Source organism: Oryctolagus cuniculus, chromosome 17, assembly GCF_964237555.1.
Source record: "Oryctolagus cuniculus chromosome 17, mOryCun1.1, whole genome shotgun sequence".
In the NCBI taxonomy this organism is placed as follows: domain Eukaryota; kingdom Metazoa; phylum Chordata; class Mammalia; order Lagomorpha; family Leporidae; genus Oryctolagus; species Oryctolagus cuniculus.
Genome location: NC_091448.1, coordinates 4079916 through 4103717, shown reverse-complemented (window position 1 = coordinate 4103717; position 23802 = coordinate 4079916). Strand labels below are relative to the sequence as shown.

Genomic DNA, 23802 nt, shown 5'->3' with positions numbered 1-23802 from the left:
CTTGCCTTCCACCCTCTGCAGTGACCTCAACTGCAGAGATCTGAGACGGACGGGAAAAAAGACCAAGACACATTCTGAGAAAAGCTAACACCAAGAAAACATTTTAATTGAACTACAGAAACAATGGTTATAGTACAGAATATTCATAAGCAAAAAGATACACCATGTTATAAGTACTTACAAAGTTACAAACCATGTTTCCTTAACATTTTCCATATTTTAAGTTCATACAAGACAATCCGGTTTACCATTTTTGGGGGGAGAGGGAGAAAAAAGGTGTATTTATCATCAGCTAGAGGTGCTCACTGTATGCTCCGTTATTTATATGCAAGGCCCGGGTGACTGGAAGTGCAGTTGTCAGGCATTAATAAACTGGACAGCCATTTGTTTCTGCACGACAAGGCATCTTTACACAGGAGCAATCGGGAGAAAACAGGAAACAGCCAAGCACTCTGCACTGCAACACGCCACCTTAACAGCTAACCAGCATTACTCAACTGCTACACAACTGCGCCTAGTGCACAAAAATACACAAGAGAAGAGATTAGAATTGTGTTTGGTCAACAATCCTTTCAAAAAAAAATCAAGTCTTTTCACCTGAAGTCTTTATACAAATTTGGGTTCTGATTACCATTTTTAGATCTGAAGGTAAATAACATATACAAATTTACACCAACTTTTGTAGTTTTTTTTTTTTTTTAAATTTTAAGGAATGAAGGCAATGTTGAGTCAATCTCTTGACAGCTTTAGACTGTAATGGCTGCACATGTTTCCTTAAAAGTGAGGAGGCCACAAATTAGGTTACCAATCTGTTTAATTCCAAACAAAAAGTCAGCACTATATAAACAAAATGAAATTTTACCTCAAATATCCAATCCAATAATGAAATCTGAAGTCGTTCACCTTACTAAATTACAAGAAATTTGAATAACAGCAACAAAATGGCACATAAAATGAAGTTTGCCACCTGAGGCAGATTAAAACAAGTAAAAAGTTAGACAAATGTTACAAAATAACCTTTTCAATAGCCAGTTGGTTGTTCCAAGGATTCTTCAACGGACCAAACCGATGGACTGAGTATGTGGTCCTTTTCTCAAGTCCTCCATTAGGCTCCTCGCAGACACATCTAGGTTTGAAAAGAAACGAGTTCAGCTTACCTCCCATCACCAGGAGGGCCCAGTGCACATGGTTTCAGTTTCAGGCTTGTACTTACTAAGGCTCTGGTGAAACAAGGAGGTTACGGTAAGGTTCCACCCGGCCATGATCAGTTTTCTAAAGGCCCGATTAAGAAATTTTCAATGGCTACCACCAACTGTCAATTTATCTATTTTTTGGCTAAGTAAACAAAGTTTAAAAAAAAGGTGGTGGTGGTGGTGGTGGTGGGGAGTGATAAGGGGGGGAAAGGAGGGGGGAGGGAATGGGGGGCAGGGGCTGTATCCAAACAGAAACTTGAGGTCAGAGTATCAGACTATATTTTAAGATAAATGTTTCCAAATTAAGTATTTGGCAATTGAGATAAAATAATGCTTTTATCTGAGCTAGTTAGGGCCCTTTCCTCTTAAAAAATAGGACCAAACGATTTGAGAGTTAAAGACACACTATCCTTTCCCCACCCAGCGCGATACCTGTACTTTGTTTTGGGGTTCCAAAAGTTCATTGCTTCGCATTTCAACTCGTGTGCTACATCCATTAGAATAGGAAGTCCCAGTCAGTACAACAATAGTTGAACTGATTGTTTTTCTCTAAGAGGATAGTGCATCTTTAACATTTAAAGACAAACCTGCTCCAATACACGCCCACAGAAACTGGTCCCTGGAGGATCAGCCAAATCAGTTAAAATCTGCAATACTGGCCAATATTCTTTTATCAAACAGGAGACCGCAGCTTTAAAGGGGGAAAATGCAGACGTTGGATAAAAACAGCAAGAAATAGTCATTTTCATTAATAGGTCTCAAACAGTTTACGAAACAGCCATCATTATCTAAGCTTTCCACACATCCTCTCTGCAGACCCCTCTTCAGTATTACGCCCAAAGCCGAGTAACCTCGGAGCAGCTCTCCCGACGGGAGTCGCTTTCCACATCACCACGGCTCACAACACCACGCCAAGCCCCGTGCAGACCTAGGCGGTGCGCTCGGGCCCACAGACATTACCATTTTCTTAAGAGGACACGGCTCCTTCCTCCTCCGGAGACTTGGGGGGGCTCTTGGATCGCGACCTGGACTTGGACTCCCGCTTGGAGACGGGGGGAGGGCTCCTGGACCGGGACCGGGACCTGGACCGTGAGCGCGACCTGGACACCGACGAGGACTTGGACTTGGACCTTCGCGCCGATCTGGACTTGGACGTCGAGCGGCTGCGCGACCGCGTGCGGGACCGCGACTTGGAGCGGCTGTAGCGAGATCGGCTTCGGGACCGGGAGCGACTCCGACTCCGGGAGCGGCTGCGGCGGCGCCGCCTCGGGCTGCGGGGCGGGACGAGCAGCGCGGCGCGGTCACTCCAGGCGGCGCCCGCCCCGCCCGCCCGCCCGCCATTATCTCGCGCCCGCCACGGCGGCGCCATTTCCCTCCGCGCCCGGCGGGGCCCGGCGCCCGCCCCCAGCCCGGGGGGCGCGGAGGGCGGGGTCCCCGGCGGCCGCGCGCCCCACGTGCTCCGCCGGCCTTTGTGAGCCGGCCCGGCCTCCCGCCCGCCCCGCCCCGCTCACCTGCGGCTCCGCCGGCCGTAGCCGCCGCCCCCGTACCTGCGGGGCGGCGGGCCGCGGCGGCTGTGGTGCGAGTCCGGCGGGCGGCCGTAGCGCGCCATCTGCACGCGGAGCTCGCGGCCGTCCAGCACCGCGCCGTCCATGGCGTCCATGGCGTCCTCGGCGTCGCGCTTGTCGTGGAAGCGCACGAAGGCGAAGCCGCGGGACTCCTTGGTGTAGCGGTCCCGCGGGATGTACACGTCGCCCACGCGCCCGTACTTCTCGAAGACGCGCCTCAGCGTGTCGGGCGAGGTGCGGTAGGTCAGGTTGTCCACCTTGAGCGAGGTCATGCCCTCCACATCGGGGGGCGGGCGGCCGTAGCTCATGGCTGGGAGGCGGCCGGAGGCCCCGCGAACTGGCGCCGAGACTCTAACGCCCTGGGCGGGCCCGCGCGCTGCGCCGACGCGGCGGCTTCCTCAGGTCCCGGCGGGCGACGCCGCGCCTCCCCGCTGGCGGCCGCCTCCCGCGTGGGAACGCGAAGCGAGTCTAGAGAGGAGGCCGAGAGGTAAAAGCCCGCGGCCGGGCGCACCTGAGCAGCGACTGAGCGGGCGGCCGGCCCCAGCGCCCGTTTATAGCTCGCCTCACAAAATGGCGCCCGCGCCACCCGGAAATGAATCCTCTGATTGGCTCGCCCCGCCCCGCCCCCTAACGACGTACGCCGCGCGCCCGCCCCTGCCGTGCGCGCCTGCGCAGAGCCCGGCGGGCGGGCCGAAAAGCGCGTTGTCACTGCGGGAGGGCGGGGGAGCGGAACTGGAGGGCAGTTGGAAAGCCCGCGAAACGCTCCTTCCGGTTCGGGCTGGCGGAAGAGGCGGGGCTATCAGGCTGGGCCCCGCCCTCCTCTCGTGCCAATACCCGAGGTCCACGCCGCTTTGCCGCTCGACCCTCAGCTGCGAGTCTGTCAGAGGGCTGCTTCTGTCCCCCTTTGCCTCGCTGTGTCCTCGGCCTCCGTCAGTCCCCACTAGGTCGTCTCCAGGACCCTCTCTCGCACTTCCCCACCACTCCCGACCGCGTCCCGCTTCCCAGCCCCCGCCTCCTCTCAGCAGGGCCGGGAGTGCTCGCAGTGCGCCTGCGCGTCGCGTGCCGCCGGGGACTACATTTCCCAGCGGGCCGAGCGGCGGCTGCGGTCAGCTGACGGAGCCGCGCGCCCGCGGTGAGTCAGGGCTGCGCTGGCTGGGCGGCGCTGGCCGCTGCAGCTGGCCCTCAGCCTGTGAGTCCCGGGCGCCTGGAGCCGCTGCGTCCTCGGCGCTTCTCCGGGGCTGGGATCTCCGTCCTCGCATGGCGTCCTAGGCACGTGCTCACCGTGCCGGCGGGGGAACTTGGCTCCGGCCCGCAGCGCCGACCCGCGCGGAGTGGAAGCTGGCCGCCGGGCCGGCGCCGCCCCGGGGACAGCCGAGCGCAGCCAGGATGGCCCCGGAGTCTAAAAAGCTTTTCAACATCGTTATTCTGGGAGTGGCGTTCATGTTCATGTTCACCGCCTTTCAGACCTGCGGGAATGTGGCGGTGAGTCGGGCCGCGCCTCCCAGCCTCTCCGCGGTCAGGTGTGATCTCGGGGTGCTTGCTGTTCACGGGCGCTGCACACTCCCGCGTCCTCTTCGCGGCTGACTGGCTGCCTGCTTGTCCGCGCGCCGCCGCGCCGGGTGCTGGGGTGGAGAGAGTCGGAGCCGCGCGGCTCGCGCTGCGCCCCGCCGTCCGGCAGCCCCGGGCCTGCTCGGCGTCCGGGTGTGCGCTTAGCCTCCGAGTTCCCGGGACCCGGCTTCCCGAGGCGGGGCAGGCGGCGCGACGCTTTCCGCTGATGGCTTTGTCTCCCCACAGCAAACTGTCATCCGGAGTCTGAACCGCACCGACTTCCACGGCAGCGGCTACACCAGGTACCGTGCGCCGGCGCCCGGCTTAGCCTCACCGGGGGCGGCGGCCCGATCCCCCGCCCTCGCCAGCAGGGAGGCCCTGGTGCAGCCCCCGGGGTCGCCTCCCTGTGGGGACAGGGGCTTGAGTCCCCGGGGTCGCCTCCCTGTGGGGCCCTGGGTGCAGTCCCGGGGGTCGCCTCCCTGTGGGGACAGGGGCTTGAGTCCCGGGGTCGCCTCCCTGTGGGACCTGGGGGGAGTCCCGGGGTCGCCTCCCTGTGGGGACAGGGGCTTGAGTCCCGGGGTCGCCTCCCTGTGGGGCCCTGGGTGCAGTCCCCGGGGTCGCCTCCCTGTGGGACCTGGGTGCAGTCCCCGGGGTCGCCTCCCTGTGGGACCTGGGTGCAGTCCCCGGGGTCGCCTCCCTGTGGGGACAGGGGCTTGAGTCCCCGGGGTCGCCTCCCTGTGGGGACAGGGGCTTGAGTCCCCGGGGTCGCCTCCCTGTGGGACCTGGGGGGAGTCCCGGGGTCGCCTCCCTGTGGGGACAGGGGCTTGAGTCCCGGGGTCGCCTCCCTGTGGGACCTGGGGTGAAGTCCCCGGGGTCGCCTCCCTGTGGGACCTGGGGGGAGTCCCGGGGTCGCCTCCCTGTGGGGACAGGGGCTTGAGTCCCCGGGGTCGCCTCCCTGTGGGACCTGGGGGGAGTCCCCGGGGTCGCCTCCCTGTGGGACCTGGGTGCAGTCCCCGGGGTCGCCTCCCTGTGGGGACAGGGGCTTGAGTCCTGGGGTCGCCTCCCTGTGGGGCCCTGGGTGCAGTCCCCGGGGTCGCCTCCCTGTGGGACCTGGGGGGAGTCCCCGGGGTCGCCTCCCTGTGGGACCTGGGGGGAGTCCCCGGGGTCGCCTCCCTGTGGGACCTGGGGGGGTCCCCGGGGTCGCCTCCCTGTGGGGACAGGGGCTTGAATCCCCGGGGTCGCCTCCCTGTGGGGACCTGGGGTGCAGTCCCCGGGGCCGCCTCCCTGTGGGGCCCTGGGTGCAGTCCCCGGGGCCGCCTCCCTGTGGGGCCCTGGGTGCAGTCCCCGGGGTCGCCTCCCTGTGGGGCCCTGGGTGCAGTCCCCGGGGTCGCCTCCCTGTGGGACCTGGGGTTCAGTCCCCGGGGTCGCCTCCCTGTGGGGCCCTGGGCTTGGGGGGACGGAATGCAGTAGGTGCTGGGCTTAGGCTTCCTGTGGGATCCTGGCTGCTTCCTTAGCTTGGCCGGCTTATTTCCCTGAGCCCCCTGCTGCGAGCGCAGACGCCGGAGTGCAGAGCGCGCCATTTAATGAGCACCTGCGTTCCGCCCGTCCTAGGGAACATCATGTTTTGTGGGATTCCGGAAACATTAGGTTTTCCCCTTTTTTTGTAATTTCATAAGCATTCATATGTGTGCATCGGGAGTTTTTTGTTTTTTTTTTTTAAGGTATCTTCTCAGTTTTATAGGTGGCAAAAACGGGTAAACCCTCGCAAGTTACTGGCTCCTTGTGCTCAGAGCTGGGAATGTAGTGTGTACAAACACAGGTTTCTCCTTAACAACGTTGTGTTTTATTGACAGCAATTGTGTCTTCCTGTGTGTATCTGCACACGCCCCTTGCACGCGCTTTGTGGAATTGCTGGATTGAGACGTGAACGGGTTCTGATTTCTCTGTAGTTAGCTATTTTTTTTTTATTTTTATTTTTTATTTATTTATTTTTTTTTTGACAGGCAGAGTGGACAGTGAGAGAGAGAGACAGAGAGAAAGGTCTTCCTTTGCCGTTGGTTCACCCTCCAATGGCCGCCGCGGCCGGCGCGCTGCGGCCGGCGCACTGCGCTGATCCGATGGCAGGAGCCAGGAGCCAGGTGCTTCTCCTGGTCTCCCATGGGGTGCAGGGCCCAAGCACCTGGGCCATCCTCCACTGCACTCCCTGGCCACAGCAGAGAGCTGGCCTGGAAGAGGGGCAACCGGGACAGAATCCGGCACCCCGACCGGGACTAGAACCCGGTGTGCCGGCGCCGCTAGGCGGAGGATTAGCCTAGTGAGCCGCGGCGCCGGCCTCTCTGTAGTTAGCTATTGGGTTGTGGCATTCCCTGCTCTGCAACTTTCTTTTTCCTAAGATTATTCATTTATTTGAAAAGCAGAGTTACAGGGAGGGAGGGAGACACAGACACACACTCAGAGATCCATCCGCTTCCCAAATGGTTCACTCTCCAAATGGTCACAACAGCCAGGGCGGGGCCAGGCCAAAGCCAGGAGCCTGGAACTGCATCCAGGTCTCCCAGGTGGGTGGCAGGGCCCAAGCATCTTCCACTGTTTTCTCAGGGGCGTTAGCAGGGAGCTGCGTGAGAAGTGGAGCAGCCGGGGCTCCCGCCAGCACTCACGTGGGGTGTGGTTGCAGGCTGTGGGTTAGCCCGCTGCACTGCAGTGCCGGCTCCTGCTGCTTTTCCTAATTCGGTCTTTATTGCTTCCTCTGAGTCTTGTATATGATACTTGATAATGAAGGCATGTTCATATCTATTCTTCTCATCCAACAATAGTAGTACCGCAACTTTTTGTAGTACTTTGTCTTCACATGTCCTGTAAAGAGCAGAGTTAAAAACACATTTGAGCCGGCGCCGCGGCTCACTAGGCTAATCCTCCGCCTAGCGGCGCCGGCACACCGGGTTCTAGTCCCGGTCGGGGCGCCGGATTCTGTCCCGGTTGCCCCTCTTCCAGGCCAGCCCTCTGCTGTGGCCAGGGAGTGCAGTGGAGGATGGCCCAGGTGCTTGGGCCCTGCACCCCATGGGAGACCAGGAAAAGCACCTGGCTCCTGGCTCCTGCCATCGGATCAGCGCGGTGCGCCGGCCGCAGCGCGCCGGCCGCGGCAGCCATTGGAGGGTGAACCAACGGCAAAGGAAGACCTTTCTCTCTCTCTCTCTCTCTCTCTCTCACTGTCCACTCTGCCTGTCAAAAAAAAAAAAAAAAAAAAAAAAAAAAAAAAAAACACACATTTGATATTGGAGAGAGTCATAAAACCCAAAGAACAATTTGAATGTGCAGGTAGTGGCTGGTAAATGAGTTCAGGATCCTTGAGATGGTTTTAGTTGCACCTTGTGTGAGATAACACTGGGGCTGTGTCAATAGCACAATGTTCAAATGAGACCATCTGGTTGAGGCCAGTCAGTTCCTGTTTAACAAGTTATAACTTCATGCTTGTTATTTATGGAAGGTCCTGCAGTCGCCAGAAGTTGTAGGCTAAGTTTGTAGCACAGTCAGGTTGACCTTGGCCTCCAGAGTCCCGTTGCCAGGGAGGGGATCCTGGCTTGTGTTCACCAGCCACCCAACTGGTCTGGGGCAAGTTACTTCCCCTCAATGTGTTTCAGTTTTCTTTTTTGGTAAAATGAGACAAATTACATTACCTTATTCCTGGAACTGCTAGGATTATGAGAGAAAATAAGAATAAAGTACTTGGCACAGTACCTGTTATATAATGGCTGCCATCGTAGTTTACTGGTACATTAATGCACAAACTGATGCAAAGAAATGGTGAAGGGGACTTTAGTGTTTCCTGTAAGTGAGGATTTTAATATGGTGTTATTTAATGATGCGATTATCAAAACAATTCAGGCCAAAGAATAGGAATGTTCCCTGTGAAATCTACAGATGCTGAGTTTTTGAAAGTGAGCGTTTGAGACACTGCTGAAGGTCTTGTTCTTTCCTTCCTCTGGGTGTCGCGTGGACAGCATGGCCATCATTTATGGAGTGTTCTCCGCCTCCAATCTGATCACGCCATCAGTGGTCGCTGTTGTAGGACCTCAACTCTCCATGTTTGTCAGTGGCTTATTTTACAGGTGAGTGGGACACTGCTTCACGGATCTCACTGGGCCCTTTCAGCATCTTCCAAGCGCATAATAGCTTCAGCAGGAACTTGCAGCTGTGGTTTAAGTAGGATCTGGGAGGAATTCGGGCATCTGGTCCTCTGCTTTTTGGTTGGGGATATTGTATCGTTTATGTGTCGTCTGTTTTTTTTTTTTTTTAAGTACTGATAAGAATTGTACCCTCAGATCTCTCTCCATGTAAAAGGCTTCCCATGAAATAATCTTACTTTCTAGCCAGTTAACAGAGAATCCAGTGAAATAACTAAGCATTCCTCTGGGCTCCTGGGCTATGGTCCATTGTGTGCTAGGCTATCAGCAAAGGCTATTGGAATCCTGTACCATGTCCAATCTCACACATTTGAAATAGTAGGTAAAGAAATGAGTAGTTCACATTTGTCCCCTTCTTTCAAATCGGGAGAGGTCCCTTGTGGGTTGAATTTAAGAGAAGAGCCCAGAACCGATTCCTGGAAGGCGAGCGCGGCGCCGTCGCAGGTGTTGTGTGACTGTAATGCGTGGCCTGTTGCGTTTTAGCATGTACATTGCCGTTTTTATCCAGCCTTTCCCGTGGTCCTTCTACACGGCCTCCGTTTTCATTGGAATCGCAGCCGCTGGTGAGTGTTTGGCTTTTTATCGTGTTTTCCAGGGTCCAGGGGCAATAGTAAAGCTAAGAGAGTTCATTCCCTTGATGAGCTTTTGTTTTGAATTGTAGTACTCTGGACAGCACAAGGAAACTGCCTGACAATCAATTCAGATGAGCACACTATTGGGAGGAACAGTGGAATTTTCTGGGCGCTCTTGCAGTCCAGGTAATGACCCTTCGGAAACTCAGTCTTTCCTTGTGGGTGGGTATGTGTCACACTGTTTCTCAAGTCTGTTTTGTTGGAAATTCAGGTCTTCAGTGCTGCCTGAACTGGGTTCCCAGCTGAATGTGATACAGATTGAAAATCTTAGAGCGTTACTAGAAATGTGTGGGCCTGTGTCACTGAGACCTGTGACTAATTAGAAAATGGTGCTATCCTCCATGTTCAGCATTTGCTGTATTTCAGGGGCTGGGAGTCTTTGCTTCGTTTCACATAATCCTCTTCGCTTCACAAGAGGAGAAGCTATTCTTTGTGTTCATAGATGAGAAAACAGACTTAAAAATTAAATTAAGTAACTTGTAAGATTTATTTATTTGAAAGGCAGTTACGGAGAGAGAGAGAGAGAGAGAGAGAAGTATTCCATCTGCTGGTTCACTCCCCATATGGCCACAATGGCTGGAACTGCACTGATCTGAAGCCAGGAGCCAGGAGCGTCTGGGTCTCCCATGTGGGTACAGAGGCCCAAGCACTTGGGCCATCTTCTACTGCTTTCCCAGGCCACAGCAGAGAGCTGGATCGGAAGTGGAGCAGCCGGGACTCAAACTGGTGCCCATATGGGATGCCGGCACTGCAGGTAGCGGCTTCACCCGCTCTGCCACAGTGCTGGCCCCCAAGATTTATTTTTTTTTAAAGATTTATTTATTTATTTAAAGACAGAGTTAAAGAGAGATGTAGAGACAGGAAGAGATCTTCCATCTGTTGGTTCACTCCCCAGATAGCCACAATGGCCAGAGCTGTGCCGATCCGAAGCCAGGAGCTTCCTTCGGCTCTCTCACGCAGGTACAAGGGCCCAAGGACTTGGGCAGTGCTCTCCCAGGCCATAGCAGAGAGCGGGATCGGAAGTGGAGCAGCCGGGATTCAAACCAGCGCCCATATGGGATACCAGGGCTTTAACTCGCTGCGCCACAGCGCCAGCCCCAACAGTTTACTTTTAATATTTATTTATTTGAAATGTGGAGTGACAGAGAAAGATAGGTCCTCCATTCCTTGATTCATTTTCTCAAATGGCCACAACAGCCAGGTCTTTGCCAGGCCCAAGATGGGAGCCTGGAACTCCATCCAGACCTCCCACTTGAAGGGCGGGGCCAAAGTCCTCAGGCCATCTTCCACTGCTCTCTCAGGTGCTTCAGCAGGAAGCTGGGTTGTAAGTGGAGCAGCCAAGATTTGAACTGGTACTCTGATGTGGGCTGCTGTGTGCGTGATGGCGACGTAACCGACTGCGCCCCAAAACTGTCCCTGACTTTTCAATCTAAGCCCTCGTTGTCTTGACTCCCAGAGCCAGGTTCTTCCCGCTGAACTGTACTACCTGACAGCTGGTGCCTGAAACGCAAAAATCAAACTAACTGTACCAGTTCAGAGCAATGTAATGCAATTAGTATTTCCTGAGGAGAAAAAATCAGCAGTTGTTCTGCCTACGATTCTTGGATTTTAGGAATCTGTTCTCATGGGTCTCGCCAAACTTTTGACCTTGATAAGGCTTAACAAATGTAGATGTTTAGTTTTAAGGGATTGTGTGTGTGTGTGTGTATTTTTTAATTTTTTGTTTGAGGAATATAATGACACAGGGAGGAGCTCTTCCGTCCTGGGAGAGAGTGCATCGAGACGCGGGAGCGTGGGTGAGCGGCTCCTTCCCTTGGCTCAGTAGTGTCTGACTGGATGCAGATAATGAAGGCAGATTTTCCTTTCTTGAGTTCGTTAAAGGTTGGGATTTTACAAGCAGCATAAGCTTGTTTCCAAGAAGTCAGGTTCAGAGTTCCAGTGAATCCCATGTTTCACAGTGAGTCAAGTGCTGTCTGAAGCAGCTGAGTCAGGTTCCTGTCCCGTGAGAGGAGTCTTGATCCCTTCTGGGTTGGTTAGATCTTTCAGAAAGAGGTGGAGTTGACACCTCAGACATTGTGTGTCTCTGGGAGAGCGGGGCTTTGTGTCAGGGAATCTTGGCGCTGGTCTCGAGGACTCTCCCGCCTGAACTCCCATTTCTAGACATGACTCCTTGGGACACATGTCAGCGACCAGGCAAGCAAGGACCTGAGTGGCTTCAGTAGTCTGTGTATATCCTTTCTTATTTGCTCAAATGGAGGACTTTATTATGTTTTGAAAAAACGTGTTATATTTATGTTATGAAAGAAAAGAGCAGATGCATGGTGCCATGGCTGACACCATTTGGAACACCCATTTCCCTTATCGGAGCACCCAAGTTCAAGTTCTGGCTCACTTCCTATTCCAGCTTCTTGCTCATACACACCCTGTGAGGCAGCAGGTGATGGCTCAAGCATTTGGGTTCCTGCCAGCCATGTGAGAGCCCTGGATTGAGCTCCTGGCTGCTGGCTTTGGCCTGCTACAGCTCTGGCTGTGTGGGCATGTAGAGAATGAACCACCAGATTCTCTGTCTCTCTACCTTTCAAATAAATAAAGGTTAAAAAAGAAAAAAAAAATACTGTAAGTGAAATGTACACTGGTAATTCCCTTTAAAAAGTTATTTTTTAAAAACAGTGGACATAACTGCTTACATTGTGTGTATGAACCAATTGATCAACACCCTTTCCTCTCCTTCTTCCTGCAGCTTATTCTTCGGAAATCTCTACATATATTTCGCCTGGCAAGGGAAAACTCACATATCAGGTTTGTTTCGCTCACTTTGCTTTATTCACATATGTCCAGAGCAAAATCGCAATTCCGCAGAAATCCCCAGTTTGCTCGTAAACGTTGTTCTACACAAGTTTGCTACCTCAAGTCCTCTCAGATTTAACTTTCAGAAAACTTTTTCCTTGGATTTTTAAAAATATCTGTCTCTATATTAAAGACTTATTTATATATTTGAAAGGCAGAGTTACAGAGAGGAGAGACATAGACATCTTCTGACCGCTGGTTCACTCCCCGGATGGCCACAATGGCCGGGGCTGGGCCAGGCTGGAGCCAGGAGCTAAGAAGATCCTCATCCGGGTCTTGCACATAGGTAGCAGGGGCCCAGCCACTGGGGCCACCTGCCCCTGCCGTTCCCAGGCCATCAGCAAGGAGCTGGATCGGAAGTGGAGCAGCTAGGACACAAATTGGTGCCCATGTCGGCTGCCAGCATCCCAGGTGGCAGCTTTAACCTGCTGTACCACAGTGCTATTTGAGAGGCAGAGTTACAGACAGAAAGAGGGAGAGACAGAGAGAAAGGTCTTTCATTCATTGATTTACTCCCCAAATAGCCACAGTGGCTGAAGCTGGGCTGATCTGAAGCCAGGAGCCAGGAGCTTCTTCTGAGTCTGCCACATGGGTGCAGGGGCCCAAGGACTTGGGCCATCTTCTACTGCTTTCCCAGGCCATTAGCAGAGAGCTGGATCGGAAGTGGAGCAGCCAGGACATGAATCAATGCCCATATGGGATGTCAGTGCCACAGGGGGACCCTTAGCCTACTGCACCATAGTGCCAGCCCCTGGATTATATTCTTAAGTTAGGATTACAGTTTGTCCCTGTGCTCCAGGTGGTGTCTCGGTCTGAGAGAAGGTTATGCTGTGCAGAAGTGTACCGGATGTCAGGGGACTCGAGCGCTCAGTGGTTTTGTCTTGTACACTGTTTCACTAGAAGAATGTGATTACATTCTGTGCGGTTTTTCTTTGGACAGAGGTGGAGTGTCCTGTTTACCCCTCTGCCCTCTGCTGTACTGACATTCAAGCGTTGTGGCGATGAGTTTTGGTGGGTGTAAGCCACGTGGACCTGATGCTGATTCTGGAATTGTCTGGTCTCTGCTGCCTGCTTCCTCCTCTCCTCCCCCTTAGAGAGTGACCGAAGAACAGTGTTTATCGCCCTGACGGTGATCAGCCTCGTGGGGGCGGTTCTCTTCTTTCTCATTCGGAAACCAGACCCAGAAAACATCCTCGGAGACGACGACTCTTCCGACGGCCAGGACCTGGAAGTCACTGAGTAAGGAGGAGGCAGACTTGCTTTTTATTTCATTTATTTTTTATTTATTATTTTTTAAAGATTTTATTTATGTATTTGAGAGGTATAGACAGTGAAATGGAGAGACAGAGAGAGAGGTCTTTCTTCTGTTGGTTCACTCCCCAGATGGCTGCAGTGGCCGGAGCTGCGTCGATCAGGAGCCAGGAGCCAGGTGCTTCTTCCCAGTCTCCCACGTGGGTGCAGGGGTCCAAGCACTTGGGCATCTTCTACTGCTTTCCCAGGCCACAGCAGAGAGCTGGGTTGGAAGAGGGGCAGCCGGGACTAGAACCGGCGCCCATATGGGATGCCGGCACCGCAGGCGGAGGATGAACCTGCGCCATGGAGCTGGCCCCAGCTTTCTTTTTATTTCACAGTAGAGCACTGGCCTGTGCCGCCCTGCTCCCCGCTGCTCTGTGTAGCTACTGCAGGCAGACAGCAGGCGAAGTGTCACAGAAATAAGGGAAGGGAGGTGGAGGGGCAGCCGGGTGGGGGCGGGGAGCAGACACAGGCTTTAGCAGGCTTGCACCTCATCCCTGTCATGGCTCTGGGCCTCCGTGTCTTCGTTCAGCTCCGCCGACAGCTCATGTGCTTTCCTGTGCGAGGCTGTGGGCTCCCAGAGTGAGGTAGGAAGCAGTCTGCCCTGGTCCTGTGTCTGACCGAGCGCTGCAGCTTTCTAATTCCTGTAGGACGGGTGAGTGGCAGGGCCACCGGCAGTTGTCATGGAGGAGCCTCGGTGACACCAGGCCCTGGCTCGCAGCGCCTGGCTGTCGCACTGAGGCAGAGGTGGTTTCCCCAAAGTAGTTCAGAGAGGGCAGCGGGTCTAAGGGGATGGCCCCGTGTTCTCTGGGCACACGGCAGTGATGAGTGACACTGACTACAGGTGATGGGATTTCTCTGCCGTGTCTGATGTGAGTAAAGAAGAATGAGTCCTGACCCAGCTTTCTTTCGCTCTGTTTAGGAACTGGTAAATCATGAAGTCTACCTTACAGCATTTTATCTTTAAACCTTCTGTGTAGAGCGTTCTGTGCTACCCTTTTAATCCAAAAAGGACCTGTCATTCTCCAGTCGTAGGACTGTTAGATGTTTGGAATTTGCACTACGTTTGTTTAAAGCAAGAGGGATGTGGTATTTTGGTTTGGATGGATAAGTATATACATGTGTGTATATTCAAGCACACACCAGGTAAATCCCGGAGAAGCTGTTTATAAAGATAAATGCCAAAAATCTAACAAAAATCAAGCACTCATGCATCCTGCAAGTGGTACATGTTGGCCAGGAAGATCAGTGGAGCCCGCGTGACTGCTGCGTGGAGGAGCAGGCCGGGGCTGGGCGGGGCTGTTACATAACTGACACGGGCAGCTCTGATAAACACTGCTTAGCTTTTTAGCATTCTCTCTTCCTGAATTGCCTCTGTGTCTGTTCATACGCGGTACCCAGCGTGCACCAGCCCTCCCTCAACCTGCTGGATAAAGCCGGGCACAGGACTAATGGGCCCCTGTTTGTATAGGACTTCATTTTAGAGAGGATGGCAGCCTGTACACGGGTAAAACAGTATCCATGTGAGTGAAGACAGCGCAAGAGGGGAGGTGCTGGGAGCAGAGACCTGCCAGTGAGGAAGGGAGATCAATGGGTGGCCATGCCTGGCAAGGGGCGAAGTGGGCAGGACTAAGTTATGCAAGGATAGCTTGTGTTTTGTTGGTTTTACTTTTGGTTTGATTAGAAGCCACTGAGGGTATAAGGATGTGATTTCAAGGATTCCTTTCCAGGCCCTATGCAGACCATTTGAACATGGCAAATGGCAGCCCTGTCTCAAGTGCTTCATTTGCATCTCTGAGGGTCTAGGAGCTGGGGGGGCATTTGAGTGTCTCTGATGTCTTAGTGCTGTTTGGAGGGTACTGCATTGAGCAGGACTTGCTGACTCCTTAGTAGGAGCCTTGGGTTTTGCTTTCCAGTGGGAGAGAAGAGAAACAGGGATCTGTCCACAGCTTCATTGTGATGGAACTCACCTGTGCAATCACGCGGAGCCGTGTGCTCCTTCGCTGCAGGGAAATGTGAATGGAGGAAAGAGAAAGCAGTGCGGGGCACAGGGGTGCAGATGAGGGTGGGAGGTGTGGTTTGCAGTTGCTGGTGGGGTTGCAGGGAGACCGGAGGCAGGACTGCAGGTCGGCTCTGAAAGGTGGAGCAGGGCTGCTTTCTACCTGGAGCTATTGGGGAGTGATGGGAGGGCTTGAAGTTAGACTTTGACCCACCTGGGGCACCTAGCTATTACCTTGCTTTAGGATCCTGATACTAAAAATACCTTCTTTTGAAAGCTCACTGAATTGAATTGATTGTGTTGTAATGGCCTGAACCAGTTCCTACTGGTTTGAGGCCTGAAGTGTAGAATCCTGGAATCCCACAGTAGATCCCCTTGGAGCACAAGGTGAGGGCAGTGCTGATGACCAAGTCCGAACAGGAAGTGCCTCCAGGGAGACCTGAGTGTTCCCATGAGAAGGTTTTCCTGACGATTAGAATACACTGTCTTCTTATTTATTTATTTATTTTAAAAGATTTATTTATTTATTGGAAAGGCAGAGCTACGCATATGCAGAGAGAGAGGTCTTCCATCTGCTGGTTCACTCCCCAAATGGCCGCAGTGACAGGAGCTGGGCTGATTCAAAGCTGGGAGCCAGGAGCTTCTCCCAGGTCTCCCACATGGGTGCAGGGGCCCAAGGACTCGGGCCATCTTCCACTGCTTTCCCAGGCCACAGCAGAGAGCGGTATCAGAAGTAAAGCAAGCCGGCGCCGCGGCTCACTAGGCTAATCCTCCGCCTTGCGGTGCCAGCACACCGGGTTCTAGTCCCAGTTGGGGCGCCGGATTCTGTCCCGGTTGCCCCTCTTCCAGGCCAGCTCTCTGCTGTGGCCAGGGAGTGCAGTGGAGGATGGCCCAGGTGCTTGGGCCCTGCACCCCATGGGAGACCAGGAAAAGCACCTGGCTCCTGGCTCCTGCCATCGGATCAGCGCAGTGCGCCGGCCGCAGCGCGCCGGCCGCGGCGGCCATTGGAGGGTGAACCAACGGCAAAGGAAGACCTTTCTCTCTCTCTCTCTCTCTCTCTCTCTCTCACTGTCCACTCTGCCTGTCAAAAAATTAAAAAAAAAAAAAAAAAAAAAGTAAAGCAGCTGGGACTCAAATCAGTGCCCATAAAGGACGCCGGCACTGCTGGCGATGGCTTTGCCCGCTACGCCACAGCACTGGCCCCTGTACTTTAAATATCAGTAATTTTTTCCTTACTTAAGTCATCTGGCTTTCCGTTAGCTTCCTTTATTGGGGGGAAGTGAACAATGTCATTTAAAGATAGAAGACAAGTAGACTAGGCTGGCAGGGCAAGAAATGTAATCTTTTTAAAACTTGCTCACCATAATCTCATTAACTGTTAGACTTGAATTACATCATCTCATTTAATCCCATAAGTCAGTGAGAAATGAAATCACTTGCCTGGACACACATGACTTAGGAGTGGTAAAGCCAGGACTCTGACCCAGAGCCCAGGTCTTTAACCAGAGCATCATTGTAGGTCGCAGCCCTGTCGCATGAGGGGACGCGCCTGTTCGGGAACGTTTCCCGCTGAGGGACTCAGTAGGGATGGTGGGGATGCAGCGCTCCCAGGTGGTTTTACACTTTGGAAACAGCAGGGTCAAGGCTGTCTCTGTCCTGCCTGAGTATCGTTTCTGAAAAACACGTTGGTGAATATGTGCAGTGAGAATAGGACAGTGTATTCGAATATTTCTCCTCTTGATTTTCAAGGGAAAAAAACTTTTATTTTATTTTATTTCTCAGGTCCGCCCAGAACACTATGACCAAGGCGGTAGATGCGTTTAGTAAGTATTCTCTGACCCAAATGCGCGAGCTGTTCAGAAGTGTCGGCCTCTGCCTCCCCCCTCCCCTCGGAGCTTTGGACTGACGCCGCCCTGGCGTGTTCCTGTCCCCAGGGGCGGTGCTCCGCAGTGCGTCAGGCTTTGCCATGAATGTCTGTCTGTTGGGGGTGAGCCGGGTGCTGTGGCCACCCAGCTGACATGTCTGGGAGAAAGAGGGCAGCAGCCAGGAGCATCAGGGCAGACTTCGGGGACGGTTCCTGCTGCCTTCTCTGTCTCTCTCTCTCTGCCTCTGCCTCTGCTTCTCTCTCTGTGTAACTCTGACTTTGAAATAAATAAATAGATCTTTAAAAAAGAGAGAGAGAAAGAGGTCTTCTATCTGATGGTTCACTCCCTAAATGGCCAGAGCTGGGCCAGGCTGAACCCAGAAGCCTGGAACTCCATACAGGTCTCCTACAGGCGGCAGGGGCCCACGCGCTTGGGGTGTCTTCTGCTGCTTTCCCAGGCTCGTTAGCAGGGAGTAGATCAGAAGTGGTGGTCCGCATTGTGGCATAGTGGGTGAAGCCACTGCCTACCGACACTAGTATCCTGTGTGGGTGCTGGCTCATGGTCCGGCTGTTCTGCTTCCTATCCAGCTCCCTGCCAATGGCCTGGGAACAGCAGGAAGCTGGATTGGGGATGGAGCAGCCGGGACATGAACCAGTGGTCGGGTGGATAAAATGCTGTAAGGTAGACTTCATGATTTACCGCATTGCAGGTGGTTGCTTTACCCACGGTGCCACAACACCAGCCCCTGATTTGTCACTTTGAAGTATCAGAAACTATAAACTTCAGCTTCATGGAATAAATAATTCCCACTAGGAAATACTTTGGAGAGGGGCATGGGCATCGGGTCCAGTGGTTAAGCAGCAGCTGAGACATCCGCGGCCCACACAGGAGAGCCTGATTTGATCCTGGCACCACTTCCAGTCCCAGCGCTGATGGCTTGAGTGCGTGGGCCCTGTCGCCATGTGGGGACCGACAGTGAGTTCTGGACTCCTGACTCGAGCCTGGCCCAGCTCTGGCACTTCTGAACATTAGGGGAGTGAATGAGCAGATGAGCTGTCTTTGTCTTTGTCCCTTTCAAAAAGGAGATACTGGAGGCAGCATTGTGACATAGCAGGTTAAGCTGTCACCTGTGACACTGGCATCCCAGTGAGAGTTCCTGCTGCTCCACTTCTCATCAGCTCCTGGAAGAACAGCAGATGGCCCCAGTGCTTGAGCCCCTGCCACCCACTTGGGAGATCCGAGAAAGTGCTGGGCCCCTGGCTTTGGCCTGGCCCAGCCTTGGCCATTGCGGCCATTTGGGGAATGAACCAGCGGATGGAAGATCTCTTTGTTTATCTCTCCCTCTTTCTCTCTGTAACTCTGCTTTTCAAATAAATCAATAAATCATTAAAAAATACTTAGGAATTTTCATCAAGATTTAACTACTGATACGTTTATTTTAGCAAGAAACTGGCAATAATATAAAGATTGAACTCTGAGGTATTACTACATCTATACAATAGGTTACCTAGACTGTTAAAATGATTTCCATGAATGTTTAAAAATATTTTCCCTTCACGTGAAAACCAATTATGAAATCGCGGAATTCGTTTTTCTAAGAACAAAAAGCATAGAAAACGTCTGGGAAGCGATTCATGAAAATGCTAGAATTTTTTTTCAGTAGAACAGCTTTGTTGAGGTGCAGTTCTCATCACTCCGGAGAGAATGCCTGAGCCCGTGAGCGGTCGTTTCTCGTGCCCGCCCTCTCCCTACCCCAGTCCTGCCCCTGCACCACCGAGAATCTACTTTCTTCCAGATTTGCCTGTTCTGGGCTTGTCGTATAAATGGGATCATAGAACGCGTGAACTTTGTGACTGGCTTCTTAGCATGCTGTTTTAAAGGCTCATGCATGCTGCAGGGTGTTTCTGTTTTCTTTCTTTTTTTTTTTTTTTTTTTTTTTTTTTTTTTGACAGGCAGAGTGGACAGTGAGAGACAGAGACAGGAAGAAAGGTCTTCCTTTGCCGTTGGTTCACCCTCCAATGGCCATCACGGCCGGTGCGCTGCGGCTGGCGCACCGCACTGACCTGGCAGGAGCCAGGTACTTATCCTGGTCTCCCATGGGGTGCAGGGCCCAAGCACCTGGGCCATCCTCCACTGCCTTCCCGGGCCACAGCAGAGAGCTGGCCTGGAAGAGGGGCAACCGGGACAGAATCCGGCGCCCCGACCGGGACTTGAATCCGGTGTGCCGGTGCCGCTAGGCGGAGGATTAGCCTAGTGAGCCGCGGTGCTGGCCATGGACTCCCTAGGTTTTTAAGGGAGTCTGTTTACCCACTTCCCCTCTCCTCTAGAACAAAGGGGTGGGAATCCTAGTGGAAGGGTTTGTTGGGTGAAAATTAGCCAATTCCTCCCCAGATTTGCTGGTGCTGGGCAGAGTAGAGGGGCTTCCCTGGGGAAGTTTTTATTCATGTGATCAGGTCAGGTAACCCATTTGGTCCTGAGGAGAGAGAATTCTCCTGGGAGCTTCCTGGGGGAAGGGCTGGGACCACCTGGGAGGACATCCGGGTCTGAGCAGGACTTTGAAGTGCGAGATGCTGGGCTTCTGGAGTTTGTGCAGCTGGTGCTGGGCTTCAGACCTGTCCCACACGCACACGGGCTCAATTTCTGACTTCCTACCTGACAGCTCTACTTTGGAGCTCCGGAATTAGTTAATCCTGCCTGAGGCTTTGAGCTCCTTGGCCAGCATCTGCACGCGTCCTTCTTCCCTGAGGCCCCGGCAGCCTGAGTCCAGCAGCTCGGACCGATTTGTCTTTCTGTGTCTGGTTTACTCACTTGGCATGAGGTCCTGCAGGTTCGTCCATGTTGCGAGAGGCAGGACTTCCTTTTTACGAGCTAGATAATACTCCACTGCGTGTATGGGCATATGCAGCCTAGTGGATGCCGCGTTTCTCTGTTCTCCCTGATCCATCACAGGCGCTGAGCTGTTTATTTTAGCCATTGGGAGTCGTGCCACAGTGACCAGAGGAGGACACATGCCTCTTGGAGACACGTCATTTTCCCAGAGTGGGCTTGCTGGGTCTGTGGTGATTTCCGCTTTTGCTGGAGCTGCTGTGATGGCTCGCCCAGTGTGCGTTCAGCGGTACACAGGATTCCCTTTGCTCCAAGTGCTTGCTGACACTCGTTTGTCTTTTGTCTTTTGATGATAGTCATCCTGAGGGGGTAACCTCACTGGGTTTGGTGACAGCTTTTAATTTTACTAAAGTCCGCTTTCTTTTTCTCATTTTATTATCCTGAGAAGACTTTGTCTAACCCTGGGTCACAAAAAATCTATTCCTAGATTTCCTCTACGAGTTCTAGAATGTTAATTAGATTTAGGTTGGTGAGTCACTGGTTCATTCCTGAGTGTGGTGAGAGGCGTCAGAGCCCGACCTCGTTCCTCTGCGCCTGGATATTTGGTTGTCCGAGCATCGTTTCTGAAAGCCCCTTCCTTCCCGGTTGATCTAAGTTGTTGCCCTTGCCAACTGATTTAATTGACCATAAACGTCAAGATTTCTACCTACCTGTATATGCGTGTGTGTATTTATATAGAAATGAGGTTTATTAGTGTTCCTGTGACTACCAAGGCAGCTAGCTTTTTATAGAGAAAAGGTTTCTTTTGGGTCCTGGTTCTGCAGGTTTGCAGTCCAGGATCAGGCAGGCCTTCCTGGTGTGGCCTGCTGAGATGGTGTGCTTGCTGGCAGACCTGCGACGACACACATACCGCGTGGGGCAAGAGGAAGCCAGCCGAGGAAGCCTGAGCCAGTCACTTCCCCTACAGCCTCACCTCTGAAAACCACAGCTGTCTTGACTTCTAACACCCTTGAGCGTTGTGAACAACTTGTCAGTTTCTAATAAAGATTATTTAAAATATTTTTTGAGCAGTTTAGGTTCATAGCAAAATCAGCAGAATGCAGAGAGTTCCCGTGTCCCGCTCCCCTCACATGCCGGGCGCCCCCACCACAGCAGTACAGTTGTGATCAGAGGACCAGCACTGCCTCATCATTGTCACCCCAGTCAGTGGTGGGTGATGGTAGGATTCACTCTTGGTCTTGCATGTGCGTTTTGTGGGTTTGGGCAAATATATGATGACGTGTATCTACCTTTATCTAGATTATGTTTAGAATTTCTTCTTGTAGGAAAAATCAGGATTATTTTAAAATGAATGTGCTTTACCAATGTATTTTTTAAAATTAAAAGTGTTACTTTAAACTTTGTGTTAGTGATGTGTTATTTCCTGGAAATACTTGAAGATATCTTACTGCGTTTATTCTCCCTATATGTAGATGAAACTGGAGGGAAATGCCCTCCTGCACACGGTCAGGACAGTGCTTTGACTTAGGTAAGCTTCGTGGTCAGCAGTTGAATGCCAGCCAGAATCTCGACCCACTATCAGTGCAGTCTACTTAGGAGATTAGTGATCCTTAAGTTGCGAAACATGAGCAGGTTCAAACAGTTCAGACAACTTGGTTAAAATGTCGAGTTTTGAGAAATCCATTTTCCGTTGCAAAGTTATGCTAAGTTGATCAGTGTGAAAACAGACGTGGAAATGGTTAGAAACAAATCTGCAGAACTCAGGTTTCAGGCCCCAGGCAGCATCTGGGCCTGGGGGGGGAGGGGCCCCAGCTTCTGTGTGGCCAGAAAGCTCCCCTGGGGATCCTGACCTTGAGTCCAGTCCCAGAGCTGCTGCGGGCCAGCTCCTTAGGGAAGTCAGCGCTTGACCAACCAGCATGGGACGGGACGGCCCAGCCCAACCTTCAGTCATGCCCGTTGACATGTTTCAGCTCATTTGCTCGCTCTCTCTCTCTCTCTCTCTCTCTCGTGGTTTTGTTTGTTTAAAGATTTGGAAAATGTGTTGAACAAAATGCAGTGCTACAATACATTTAAACCCTTAGAATCAACATTTTTGTTTACGGAGCAGATGGAGTTCCCATCTTAAGCATTTTAATATGAAACGTTTACCCTCTGTCCCAAAGGACTTGTTGACTGGCATTATTGATAAAGGGATGTTTTGGTTAAAGAAATGTTTTAGAATTTTGGTTGAGTTAATTTAAATATGCTAAGTACTTTTTTTTCCTTTCTTTCTTTTTTTTAGGAAAATCTCTTAAGTTATGTGTCACCAAGGAGATGCTCCTTCTGAGTATTACAACCGCGTACACAGGTAATGGAACTGCGTCTTGGTTTCCTGCTGCTTTGTAATGACCATAAGACTGAACGCAGTAGCTGTGTGGTTATTCTGCATATTTCTGTGCCTTGACGGAACTCAGCTGCATGGCTTGCTTTCTTTTTTTTTATTTTATTTTTTATTTTATTTTATTTTATTTTTTTATTTGAGAGGTAGAATTACAGACAGTGAGAGAGACAGAGAGAAAGGTCTTCTTTCCATTGGTTTACTTCCCAAATGGTCACAATGGCCGGAGCTGCACCAATCCGAAGCCAGGAGCCAGGAGCCTCCTCTAGGTCTCCCATGCAGGTGCAGGGGTCCAAGGACCTGGGCCATCTTCTACTGCTTTCCCAGGCCATAGCAGAGAGCCGGATTGGAAGAGGAGCAGCCGGGGCCAGAACCCGGCGCCCATATGGGATGCCGCACCACAGGCAGAGGATTAACCTACTGCGCCACGGCGCCGGCCTCTGCATGGCTTTCTGATGTGGTCACTTGGGGTCTCGTGGCATATTGTCAGGAGGTTGTGGGGCAGCAGTTTAAGCTGCTGCCTGCAACGTGAGCATCTCCTGTGAGTGCAGGTTCGAGCCCCAGCTGCTCCACTTCCAATCCAGCTCCCTGCTGATGCGCCTGGGGAAGCAGCAGAGGATGCCCAAGTGCCTGGGTCCCTGCCACCCACGTGGGAGACGGAGATAGAGTTCCAAGATCATAGTTCCCGCCTGGCCCAGCCCCAGCCGTTGTGGCCGTTTGGAGGGTGAACGAGCAGATGGACGATCTCTTTGTCTCTGTCTGTAACTGTGCCTTTCAAATAAATAAAATCTTTAAAAGAAGGTCTCTGGGTCTGGAGCTTCCGAGATGGCTTCAGTCGCTTGTCTGGCTCCTTGTCGGGGTCACGTGCAAGGCTAGGGCTTGCTCTCTCTCTCACTCTGACTTTTGCTGTCCGTGTAGTCTCAGGACCTCTGCTCACCTTCGTGACCCCTCTGAGAGATCTGGCCTCAGGATAGTGGCCAAAGGCTCCAAAAAGGAGCGACAGGGACTCGCACCAGACTTTAGAGGTTGGGCCTGGATCTGGCCCAGCGTCATCTCCCCTGCAGTCTGGTGACAGCAGAGCACGAGCTGGCTCCAACGCAATGAGCAAGGGTCCTGCCCGCGACGGGGAGACCAGGGCACAGGGCTCACTGGGCCCAGAGGTTTTAGGACGAGACTGAATTCATCCCTGTAACCATGAGGACTGAGGTAGTTCATAGTGAAATAGACCGCAGGTAGTAATCTGGCAGCAGGGACAGCTCTTGGGTCTAGGAATGGGAGGCCCCGTTTCCTCCCCGTGGTGCTGTCGTGTGCCGGCGGCCGACTGCCGTTGTGTGTGTGCCTCTCAGGTGCACGGCTTCTGTAGGAGAAAGAGTAACTGTTGAGCGTCTGAAACCCACAGTTAAGGTTTGACAGCGTAAAGGGATAGAGGCCCCCTACTGCTGTACCCTAATTATTTCACTGAAATCTTGGGCGTTT

General features: G+C 52.8%; 2 protein-coding genes across 11 annotated transcripts in view; one reads left to right on the top strand and one right to left on the bottom strand.

Moving 5' to 3' along the window:
* Window positions 1–85: 85 nt before the first annotated feature.
* On the bottom strand, window positions 86–3297 carry SRSF2 (serine and arginine rich splicing factor 2). 9 transcript variants are annotated; one of them, XR_011383331.1, is made up of 5 exons: window positions 2705–3294; window positions 2154–2464; window positions 1781–1884; window positions 1018–1126; window positions 86–514 (listed from the first exon to the last, which is right to left on the bottom strand). XR_011383331.1 is itself a non-coding variant. In XM_051838335.2 (3 exons), the coding sequence occupies exons 1-2, from the start codon at window positions 3064–3066 to the stop codon at window positions 2161–2163; spliced, it is 666 nt and encodes a 221-aa protein (XP_051694295.1). In that variant the 5' UTR covers window positions 3067–3294; the 3' UTR covers window positions 86–1884; window positions 2154–2160. The 9 variants fall into 9 exon arrangements, 4 of the variants coding, with proteins under 4 accessions (XP_051694295.1, XP_051694294.1, XP_051694296.1 ...); XR_007916296.2 differs by having other exon boundaries at window positions 86–1126; XR_007916298.2 differs by having other exon boundaries at window positions 1781–2464; window positions 2705–3293.
* A 230-nt stretch (window positions 3298–3527) lies between these two features.
* MFSD11 (major facilitator superfamily domain containing 11) overlaps window positions 3528–23802 on the top strand; it is a 33590-nt gene continuing 13315 nt past the window's right edge. The window contains exons 1-9 of one of the 2 annotated variants that reach the window (XM_002722922.5): window positions 3528–4240; window positions 4553–4608; window positions 8305–8412; window positions 8971–9050; window positions 9149–9245; window positions 11860–11918; window positions 13061–13205; window positions 17041–17081; window positions 22231–22296. In XM_002722922.5, coding sequence (XP_002722968.1) covers window positions 4145–4240; window positions 4553–4608; window positions 8305–8412; window positions 8971–9050; window positions 9149–9245; window positions 11860–11918; window positions 13061–13205; window positions 17041–17081; window positions 22231–22296 — 748 coding nt within the window. In that variant the 5' untranslated portion in view covers window positions 3528–4144. Of the gene's footprint in view, window positions 4241–4552; window positions 4609–8224; window positions 8413–8970; window positions 9051–9148; window positions 9246–11859; window positions 11919–13060; window positions 13206–17040; window positions 17082–22230; window positions 22297–23802 lie in introns of those variants that run through there. The other variant, XM_070060248.1, reaches the window with a different exon arrangement.